Source organism: Mastigoproctus giganteus, chromosome 1, assembly GCF_048544385.1.
Source record: "Mastigoproctus giganteus isolate SK-2022 chromosome 1, ASM4854438v1, whole genome shotgun sequence".
In the NCBI taxonomy this organism is placed as follows: Eukaryota; Metazoa; Arthropoda; class Arachnida; order Uropygi; family Thelyphonidae; genus Mastigoproctus; species Mastigoproctus giganteus.
This window is the reverse complement of record NC_143575.1, coordinates 55,495,372-55,507,651: the sequence shown is the minus strand read 5'-3', so window position 1 is coordinate 55,507,651 and position 12,280 is coordinate 55,495,372. Positions and strand designations below refer to the sequence as shown.

The 12,280-nt window shown below is 35.8% G+C and overlaps 1 protein-coding gene across 1 annotated transcript in view; it reads left to right on the top strand.

Annotated features, from left to right (window-relative positions):
- Positions 1-12,280, top strand: part of LOC150090808 (uncharacterized) — a 791,939-nt gene that overhangs the window by 326,912 nt on the left and 452,747 nt on the right. The window contains exon 17 of the mRNA XM_090372970.1: positions 9,029-9,082. Coding sequence (XP_090229096.1) covers positions 9,029-9,082 — 54 coding nt within the window. The remainder of the gene's footprint in view (positions 1-9,028; positions 9,083-12,280) is intronic.

Here is a 12,280-nt window from a genome sequence, read left to right as displayed (position 1 = left end):
TAGCATTATAACTGTGTTGGGATACAAGTTTAGGGTTATAGTTTTGTACTGAAATTGAAATTTTATTGAAATTAAATCGAAATCATGACTCAGACCAGGGCAGCAAAACAAAAGGCTCAAACTAGTGGAAGTACTGTGGCTCAAAGGAGAACTGAGGGGGGGGGGTGGTTGCCCTCTGAATCACAGTCTATTGAAATGCACTGCTTGTTTGATGTTTGTGGAGCAATCAGGAATGGGACATGATATTGCGAAGGGAAATGTCTTTGTGTGTGCGTGATGTAAGGAGTACAAGGAACTCAGGCACCAACTCGGCATTTTTATGGGCTTATATGAGAGCTTGAAGGACAGTGGATGCCCTCGAAGGATTTAAATTGAAGGGCCCATCAAGCTCTCAGCTGCCCACATCAATGCCAGAGCTTGCATTTGAACATCACGCAACACAGCGGCAACTCACAAGGCAGAATGCGCTGGTCCCACAGGAACTAGTAGTTGTTGGTGACTCTATTGTCAGGGAAACAGGGAACATACTATGTAAAAAGGATAGGTGGAACAGGACCAGGATATATCTGCCAGGGGCAAAGGTTGATGACGTTGTAGAGTGGATATCATCTTTTAAGGGCACAAAAGGTGATATAGTTGTACACATTGGCACTAATGATATTAAGAGTAGGAGACCGGCAGAATTACTTAAAAAGTACAGGTCACAGTTGAACAAAAGCCGAGAATTAGGGTTGAATTTGAAAGTGTCTGCAATTTTGCCCAGACACGATAGGAGGGAGTACGTGATGAGAGCCTTGTCGATCAATTCGGGACTGGAAAGATTGTGCAAGGCTCAAGGGGTAGAATTTTTTTAGCCCGGTCTATTTTTGTTAACAGGAGAGACTGCTTCTACAGGAATGGGATACACTTAAGTAGAAAGGGTGCAAGAATATTTGCTGATGCTATCGAGGCAGTGTTAGGTGGGTAGGAAAACTGCTAGCTTGGGGGGAAACAAGGACTAATAGATTAATAGTAGCCACTGGCAGAGGTGAAAGTGGTTCTTGCACTGCTTCTATTAGAATGAGAAGAAGCCTGGAAAACAAGATGTAGGGTATTTCAGAGACTGCTGGGAGTCATTGCGGTAAAAGTAAACACATGGGCTGTGTTGGGTAGCTAAGAATAGGAACAGGTGCATGTATACTTCCGTGTACACCAATGCTAGGAGTTTTGTAAATAAATTTGATGAATTTGAGGTTTTCCAATTAATCTTGAAAGCCACTAATTGTTTGAATGCTTCCCATTTTGAATTTGCTGTTGGTAACATCATCAGTTGGTTCCACGGTATAGAATTTAAATACTGTCTCAGACCACTGTAGTCACCTTTACGAAAGCAAAAACCCTTCCCTTTACCCTTGATGGTAGTTACCTTTTTGAGTAAATCCCACTTCAGCACACTGTGATCACTGCCACCTAGCGGTTCCTTTATCTGCAGATTCTTGATGCATGAAGAATCACTACTGATAACCAGATCAAGAATATTACTCCCTCTAGTTCCCTCTCGAACATGCTGCTGTAGAAAACAAACATCCAATAAATCCACAAAAGCCTTGCTAGTGTGTGAGTGACCAACCCACAAATTCCAGTCAATATCTGGGAAATAAAAATTCCCCATTATAAGACACTATAATTTACTGGCCCACTCTATTTCTCTGCACAATTGCTCATTATACTCATCAGATTCATTAGGCCTATAACACACACCTACTTTCATTTTTCCTTTCCTGGTGCTTATGTCACACCAAACAGACTCAACATTGCATTGTCCACCAACATCAATCGGATACACATCCTTAGATTTTATGTGTTTCTTAACTAACAGCATAACCCCTCCTCCCTTCTTGTCCTGTCTATCCTTTCTGTACACATTGTACTCCCCAAATTCCAGTTCTGCACCTTATGTCTGTCTGACACCATGTCTGTGATATCCCAACAATGTCTGCCTTTGATGTCTTGACTAGCACTTCATGCTCATCAGATTTATTAACTATACTCCTAGCATCGGTGTGCATGCAAGTATACATGCATCTGTTTCTACTCTTAGTTACCCTAACACAGCCCATGTGTGCCGACCGGGCTAGCCGAGTGGGTCAAGTACCTGCCCAGCAACCCAAAGGTCGCGGGTTCGATTCCCGCCTCGGGCTTGGATCAAAGTACTGCAAAAATCTTGGGAGGTGCAATATGGCCACAGAAGCCGATGCGCCAACAACTACCAAAAAAAAAAAAAAAAAAAAAACAGCCCATGTATTTACTTGTTCCACTATGACTTCCAGCAGTCCTGGAAATTCCCATTGCCTTGCTTTCCAGGCTGCTGCTCAATTGCATTTCAATAGAAGTAGTGCAAGAATCACTTTTACCTCTGCCAGTGGGTACTGTTAATCTATTAGTCCATGGATCCCTCCAAGCTAGCAGTTTTCCGACCCACCTAACTATGCCTCAATAGCATCAGCAAATATTCTTGCACCTTTTCTATTTAAGTGTATCCCATCTCTCTAGAAGCAGTCTCTCCTGTTAATAAGCACAGACCAGGCTGAGAAAAATTCTACCCCTTGAGCCTTGCACAATCTCTCCAGGGCCGAATTGATCGACAAGGCTCTCATCATATACTCCCTCCTATCGTGCCTGGGCAGAATTGCAGACACTTTAAAATTCAACCCTAATTCTCGGTTTTTGTTCAACAGTGACCTGTACTTGTTAAGTAATTCTGCCGGTCTCCTACTCTTAATATCATTAGTTCCAACGTGCACAACAATATCATCCTTTGTGCCCTTAAAGGTTGATATCTGCCCTACAATGTCATCAACCTTTGCCCCTGGCAGACATATCCTGGTCCTGTTCCACCTATCCTTTTTACATAGTATGTTCCCTGTTTCCCTGACAATAGAGTCATCACCAACAACTACTAGTTCCTGTGGGACCAGTGCATTCTGCCTTGTGGGTTGCTGCTGTGTTGCGTGATGTTCAAATGCAAGCTCTGGCATTGATGTGGGCAGCTGAGAGCTTTATGGGCCCCTCAATTTAAATCCTTCGAGGGCATCCACCCTGTCCTTCAAGCTCTCATATAAGCCCATAAAAATGCCGAGTTGGTGCCTGATTTCCTTGCACTCCTTACGTGATGTAAGGAGTGCAAGGAAATCACACACACACAAAGACATTTCCCTTCGCAATATCATGTCCCATTCCTGACTGCTCCACAACATCAAACAAGCAGTGCATTTCAATAGACTGTGATTCAGAGGACAACCGCCCCCCCCCTTAATCTCCTTATTAAATTAATCTCCTTTGAGCCACAGCACTTCCACTAGTTTGAGCCTTTTGTTTTGCTGCCCTGGTCTAAGTCATGATTTCTATATAAGTTCAGTAAAATTCCAATACAAAATATAATCCTAAATCTATATCCCAATGTAGTTATAACACTATATATGTGTATTTCGGTATCAAATATTATCTCCGAGTTACGTTATATGACTTTCTTATCCCCTGTCAACTTATATGTATTAATTTATGATGTTACGTTTGTAATAACTAGGTCACTATTCATTTAGTTAAAAAAGTGCAATTCAATTGACGATGAAATTTAATGAGATTAATAAATTTTACTGATTAATTGATACTACTATACTCGCCATCTAGTTTGCCGTTAAACCTTACGCTAGCACACGTATCTTATAACAATTGGCGGCAAGTTAAGAACGGTTAATCTATGGACACGAGGTATTATTTTCTTTCCAAATCGCGCTATCTAAATTCAAAATAAACCACGGAGCTTGACTAGGTCTATAAGCTACTTATAGAAAATAGTTTAATCTAACAATTAAGTCAATAAAGCGGCTAAATATAATTAAAAACTTTTTGTTCGCTGGAGGTGGAAAACCTGTCCACACGTGGATTTGATACCGTTACCGATACTAAGTAATAACCTACAAAATCTCTATCTAAATTCAATTTAAACTAAAGTATTGTTACTAGGAATATAAAGCAACTATAAAAAATAAATTAATATTCCAATTTAAATCAATAAAAAAGCAAAAACTTCTCTATTTGCTGGAGCCGTAAAAACTTCACCTGTTCACTTAGATACACATTGCATGTATATGTGATGTGTACTACTTCCTTTGTGACTGAGAGGTGCAGATGTGAGTAGACATATTTAGACATGTAGATACCTGCAAGTCAGGTAGCTATATAAACATGCAAAGTGTTTCTTCTGAATTCAGATGTTTTCTGGTGCATCATGCTATCTGTTTCTAAAGTAATTTTCATATTCTTTTATCTGCTTCTAAAATGATTTTCATAGTCTCATTATTCTGTGTGGCAACTTGTGGTTGCAAGAACAATCAAAATAACTTACTGTTACATTTACAGTGGTTATATTGTGGCAAAACAAAGTCAGGATATAACATCATTTGTGAAAAATGTATATGCTGCATATTTTAAAATTAAATTAGGTGATCAAGATCAAAATTGGACCCCATAAAATATGCTGTACATATGTGGAAATGTAGTATAAACAAAGACATGACATTGCCATTCCTGTGGTGTGGAGGGAACTTTTGGGATCGTATTAATCAGTGCTACTTTTATTCCATAACTGTAGCAGATTATAATGTAAAGAACAAGCAGAGCAGTGTGTATTCCGACAACATTACTTGTTGTAAGGCCAATACACCATGGACCCGAACTATTGGTACCACATCAACGAGTTGTTCTTGAACATGTGCCATCAGATCCCAGATTTGACATTTTTGATCTAGAGCAGTGGTGTCCAACCTTTTCCAGTACAAGGACCATATTGAAAGTTAGATTTGTTTCGTGCACCGTGAAATACATGTAAAAGGAAAGTTTCTGTTTTCCTGTTACCATTTTATATTTTTCCAGCCTATATGTAAAAAAAACGCAAATTGCCAACACTTATGTGCAACAAATCTATGTCAGTGTTTTATTTTTTTAGATTTTATTATTAAAATTATAAAAATATGACTTACTTTTGCATTTTAATAAAATACTTTACTTTTTTTTTTTTTTTTTTTTTTAAATGCCTTACTCTTGCTTTTAAATGCCCACTTTAGAAAATTTACTGAAAGGATTACAGCTTTTCAATATTAAGGTGAATAAATAAATATAATGATATACCTAAAATTGAAAATAGTAGAAAATTTTATTAAGTACAATACACAATAACATTTACTGAACAAAATTTAACATTTAATGAGATGATTGAGGCTAAATATTTTTAGATAACTGTTCAAAATTTTGAAAATTTGTGACGCCAGTTCTCAATATGGAATGAAGATGTTCATCTGCTATTCTGTTTCGTTTTAAATATTTACAGTTTTTGATTTGATGAGTGAAATAATTTGCTCGCAAACACGTTTATCCAAACAAATTAGCCATTTTCATGGCGTTTTCTTTCGTTAGCGAAAAATCTTCAGATGGGAGAGCCTTGTAGAATTCAAGCATGTAGTTTATTTTCGCAGTCCATATACTTATTTTTTAACTATGCTTTGGCTTGAAGATCAGTAAGTTCAAGTTGCATGCTGGGATTGTAGTTTTTAGCCATTGAAGTAAATGGATTCTCAAACAAGCTTATGTCAATAATCGGGGAAATCCATCTTGCACTCAATTTCCGTAAATGGAGTTGGTCATGAAGGACTGTTTCAACAGAGTCCACACTAATATTCACCTCCTGGGACAATTAACACAAAGATATCCGGCGATCTTCCATGATTAATGACTCCACTTTTCTGATCATGCTGTCATCAGTGGCTGAATGGGGATGACCAAGAATGGGCTCAGATTCTACCGATGTCTGACCACACCTAAACTGTCTATGCCAGTGCTTCACAGTGACAGGATGGGGCTTCATCCTTATATACAGCAGTCATCTCCTCGTGGATTTCTTTAGGAGATTTTCCTTTCAAGAACAGATACTGGATTACAGCTCTGGCTTCAACTTTGTCCATGATGCTACTTCGTCACATGTTCAGCTCTGTAAGAGAAAAACAAATTAAAACACAGGGATGAAATTTTACACCTTTAGTACAGAGATATGTATGATGTTACGCACAAAATATTATGACTCTGCAATATGTGGAAGTAGGTGAAGGAGATTCTTTATTGAACCACCCTTATAAATAAATAAAAAAAAAAACACACACACACACACATGCTTCTCACATTACTAGTCCAACCCTTGTAATAATTTGTCTAGTTCTTTCTTAAATTTATTCAAACCAGGAGGAAGTTTATTCCAGGAATCATCTACCCACAAACTTCTGCTCATCTATTCTACTACCACCATCCTTCCTCAATTTAAATTTATATGTGCCCCCTCTTGTCTGAAACAGAGGAAGAATGCCATCAGCATTAAGTTTACTGAATCCATTCAAAGCTTTGAATCAGTCAGATCTCCTTGCAGGTGCCTAGTTTCCAAATGCTGCAGTTTGTAGAATCTGAAGCCTTCCTTGGTATGGTTTGGTTTTGTTATTATTAGTTTGTCATTGAATAGTAGCATTGCAGTTTTCTGTTGCCTCTATGTATTGGTACTCTCCTGTAACACAGTTTCCAACAACCTTAGATTTGAATGAAAAAAATAAAAATTTAATTTCAATCTTTTTATAATTATTTTTCCAATTTACTTTGCACTTTTATTTTGAAGAAGTGAACCATTTGAAATATTTCACACAACTTTCGTAACTTCCTTGGTGTTGACTTTTTAGAATTGATACATTCGATACATGACCATATATTTTATAGTTTCAGTTGAACACGAGTTCAAATGTCAGCTTATTTCATGATAGTTAAATATGTATTTTATTTAAAAATTATAAATGCATTTTTGTTTTAAATTCCAGAATATCTTGATGAAATTTTGCACAACAAAAAAGCAATAATAATGTGATCATTAGATTCATTTTTAAGGTGATTTTGATACAGTAATAAAAATTATGACTATGTCCATCTGTCAAAAGGCAGCTGGGATTTGAACAAAGCACATATACAAACATGACATAAAAGTGAAGTTAAAAGTGACTAAAAACTAAAGATTGTTATTGTTATTTGGTTTTAGGAGCATTAGCAACTAAGGCCATATTGCTCCGGGGATATGCGGTGGTCATTCCCTGATCTTTCCGCATCCTCCGTATTTGGTGGTCATGGGCTCGAACCCCGGTCTAATCAAGAAGCGTGTGCTACGCACTGCTGCTCCTGCCCACCTGGTTACGGAGACGCCCCTAAAGATTGTGGGAATGTTTCTAGGGTATTTCTAGGTTATCAATAGCTGATGGTGATCTTCATTGTCATTAAAATATTAAGTGTATATAGGTTTAACCATTGTCATTAAGATAACAAATGTATATAGGTTTAACCAAGAGTCAGCTGAGGGACTTATCTGGCATGCACTTTTTTCACATTCTTTTTAACTCTAGTTTTTTTTAAGTTTACAAGGAACTCAAGCAGTTTCTCTCAATTCTTCTAAGGCATTTGATCAGGCTTCATGTAAAGGACTTCTAAGCATTCATGCAATTCTGTATATTATTAATATTCTCCATGGTTTTGCTGATGATGGTATACTACACTTTGCTTTCCAGTTTGATAAACCATGCTCTGCACACGCAGCCACAATTTTTAAAATAGCCACTACCAGTTCCTTAAATGCTGATCTCCAGGTAATTCTCCAATGGGGAAAGAAACTTAGCATCATTTGTTTTATAACTGAATCTTTCTTATTCCTCACAAAACAAGAGTATGCTGCTCCATGCTCATCTTCAGTGACAGTCAAATTTCTGTACAAGTACACAACTCTACTAACGATAACTCTGATTTCTATAGTTTCTTGATGTAATCATGTCACAAATATTGCTTCCTTTGCATCAAAAAGAGAATATAGACTTTCTCTTTTGTTTTCAACATAAAATTTAAAAAATTGCTATTTCTATACCCTACGTGTGTGTGTGTGTGTGTGTGTGTGTGTGTGTGTGTGTGTGTGTGTGTGTGTGTGTGTGTGTGTGTGTGTGTGTGTGTGTGTGTGTGTGTGTGTGTGTGTGTGTAGTGTTTTAATACAAGATTAAATTACAAACAGGCTTTAAAAATAAGGGAGTAATAAGAAAAGTTAATGATACAAATCACAAGTCTGCCCTACATTGGAAATTGTTCCCACATCTTGACTGGTGCTCTCAGTACTTTTATAAAAATCCCTGAGTCCATCCAGTAGAGGTTAATTAATGAAGTCTCTTTTAGCTGACTTCACTCCATTCTTTGTCATGCTGACGTTCAGTTTCTGCTGCATATCTTTTCACTTCTGTTTTTTCAAACTGGTTCATCGAATTTGTGTATCAGCTAATCAACATCCATTCACAGTTCAGCTCAAAATTCAATTAACTAACTTTTCCTCTTTTTTCTTATTCTTTTTACTTCTGCTCTTTGGAAAAAACCTTCCACATTATGTATATCCTGAAAATTGCAATATACAGAAATTCAAGTGCAGTGTCAACAAGTTCCTTCTCTCTTTTCAACTTTCACACCACATGCTGTACTAGAGAACTAGGGTTCTGATGACCTTTTATGTTTGGGGTTACCATAAAAAAAAACTAAAGATGATGAAGTTGATGAACTGTGGCTGCAAAATAATGTTTGTAGTATCTTTACATATCTCTATTTTTTATCATGCAATATTCTTGATAACCTACAATGAGATTTAATTGGATTATTCATTTAAACTGGGTAAGACAAATGTACCACCAAAGATTAAAATAAAAACTTTAAAGAATATCTCTTTCTATATGGTAAAGCAAAGTGAAATCCATGGTATTTTTGAAGCTGCAGTCTTTTGGTTGTAAACTGGTGACATTGTCAATTACATTATGCATTTCTTTATTAAGGTCTGATTTTGTAACACTCAGTAAATTTAAGCACAGGTTATGTTTAATAAAATATTCGCTAATCTAGACAAACAAGTTGTTTTCTTTTTATTATTTGTATTTCCATTTTTTAGGGTCCAATTGGAAGGCCAGGACCGCCAGGATTTCCAGGCTCACCAGGTTCAAAAGTAAGTACTCTACTTCCACAATTGATTTAAAATTATGGGCCATTAATTCTACAAACACTAATAAAAATTATATAAACAACCATTAATATCCTATAAGCTCATCATAATAAAAACTGAATATTGAGTTTCAAAATATAATAGAAATAAATTCACTCTGAAATTATTAATAAATAGGTACCATGTTCAATTGATAATTGATTATAATAAATACATCTGAATTCTTTTTAAGTGAATGTTTTTAAATCAAGAAACCACTCTGTGACATATAAGTTACACCAAAAAAAAAAATATATATATATATATATATTTTTTTTTTTTTTTTTTTTCCATATGTAAGTGTTAAGAATTGATCATGTGTTCATATGACTTTTTTTTCTCTTGCTTGGACCAATATATTCTGAAAATTTTTTATACCAAAATTTTGATATACCCTACCTATATGTGTATATGTAGTGCTTTAATACAATATTAAATTACAAACAGGCTTTAAAAATAAGGGAGTAATAAGAAAAGTTAATGATGGGGATGGAAATGGATGAGAAATCTAAATGAATATATGATGAATGCAAATCATACTTTATCAAGAAACCACAGGATTCCAAGACAAAGCAAATTTTGGTGAAGACTTAGACTTCTGTAGCTGCTGCAAGCCGATAAGTTTTCATTGGAATTTTTTCATATTTTTGTTTAATTAGCATATTAGTTTGTGTTTTACAAATAGATTAAATAGGCTTAGTGGCATTCGTTAGCTTATTTTTTAAATTTAGCTAGTGATTTTGTAAGTGTCAACCTACTATTTCTACCGCTATTGTAGCAGTGTTTTTGGTGGGAATATTGTAGTGGAACTAGTAGCTCAGTAGAATAGTAGGGTTTAAATTGTAATAAATAAGTATTTTGAAGGGTTTAATCACCTTTTGGGCACAGTTGATTAGTTAACATATTAATTTGTGTTTCACAAATAGATTAAATAGTAGCATTCGTTAGCATGTTTTTTTAAATTTAGCTAGTAACTTTGTAAATTACAACATGCTACTCTTACTCGTATTGGTGTTTTGGCTGTAATATCATAGCCTAGAAGAATAGTAAGTTTTTAATTGTAATAAATAAGTATTTTGAAGGTTTAATCACTTTTTGGGCTTATATCTTTTGTATTTAGCTAAGAATATAACTAATTTGCCAATGTGATCATTACGGTATAGCATAACTTGATAACGTATATCTCAAATTTGATAGCTAAGTTATAACGTAAAACTATATTAGTATTAGTAATGGCCGCATGGTGCAAGAAAGCCTATGGCTTATGCTGTACCAGCCAAAAAAAAAAAAAAAAAAAACTAATAATTAATAAAAGAAAAGGAAATTAAACCTATCATCCTATGTGTTTCCCTCATCTGAAGGTACTATCCAGATGACCTTTGAATTTCCCCAAACTGTCAGCCTCTACCACCCATGTAGGCAACTTATTCCAGTAATTTATAACTTGCTGGCTAAAATAAAACTTCCTGCAGTCCAATCTAAACATCTCCCCCCCCCGTAACTTGAATTTGTGTCCCCTAGTTCTAGCATCATTTATAATCTTGAAAATTTCATCCTCATTCATTTTACTGATGCCTCTCAGAGACTTAAACACCTCAATCAAATCTCCTCTAAGGTGTCTAGTTTCCAAACTCTGCAACCCACATATTTGAAGTCTTTCTTCATAAGGACGCCCTTTTGTCGATCTCACCAGGCGAGTTACCCATCTTTGCACCCTTTCAAGAAGCTCAATGTCTTTCTTTAGGTGCGGTCTCCATACTTGAACACAGTATTCCAAGTGTGGTCTAAAAAAAGCCTTATATAATAGGATTATCACGTCCCTATCTCTACTTGCAAAAGTTCGATAGATCATCGATAGGACACCATGGGCCTTCCTTGCAACCTGTTTACAATGCTCAGAGAATTTCATGCCTGACCGTATGATAACACGCAAGTCCATTTCCTCCAGTACTGGGTTTAGTTGAACTCTACCAAGTGAATAAGTTATTTTGGGATTACTGTTTCCCAGGTGTAATACCTTACACTTTGTTGGATTAAAGCATAGCTGTCATTTTTCTGACCATTCCTGAAGTCTATCTAGGTCTCTCTGAAGAAGCTCAGCTTGACAGTGATCATTAACTACTCTACCAATTTTAACATCATCTGCAAATTTAGACATCATGCCCTCTATCCCTACATCAGTGTCATTTATGAAAATTAAAAACAACAGTAGTCCTAATACTGATCCTTGGGGAACCCCACTTCTTAAATCAACCCAATCTGAGGAATATCCATTTAACAAAACAAAAACAGTTTTTCAAATTAACAAAAGAATAACAGTTTTTCTAAGTTGTTTACATCCATTCCCTCGGTCTCACCGGGATTAAGGTCAATTGCTTGTCGTAAGCCAGTTCAAAGAGTCTTTTGCTACAGAACACTATAAATCTACTTTTTGTGCGATTTTATCTAAGCTGAGGTCTTTTCCTGAATTTGCATCTTAAAATTAATTTAAAGTGTGTTTAAATTCAAACTCATCAAAACTTAAACAGAAGGAATTAAGCTCGAAATTAAACTGAAAATTATAAATAAGGTAAATAGAATGAAACAAAATAAAAGGGACATTGCAAAGGAATACATCATCCCTTTACCTACCTACAATAATGAAAAAACAAATTGAAGTGCATGACACTGGAGCAGTGACAAAAAAAAACGAATTCGGTTTGCAAAACAGGGCTTGAAACAATACTTTTTGAATGGTAGCATCTAGTCGACAAAGAAAAGGCTACAGACTGGTTCTGTTCTGTTCGGTCCATTCTTGAAAAATATGAGGCAAAGGATATTTTTAATCTTGATGAGGCAGGTTTATTTTACAATTTTCCCTTCAAGGAGTCTTGGCACGGTGGACAATTAAGTAAACAGACTCAATCTTCTGTTATGCTGCGATTCAGATGGTAGTATAAAACAACGCCCTCTTGTGTTTGCTAAGTTTCCCAAGCCGTTCTAAGGAAGTTAACCAACTTCACCGAGTTTATCAGGCCATTAAAAGTGCTTGGCTTATGGTCAGAAATTTCAGTCTTATTTAACAAAAGTGAACAGAAAATGGCTTCAGAAAAAAGTAACATTTTGATGATTGTAGATCGTTATACACCAAATTCTTCCGAGACAGTTAAGTTGACAAATATA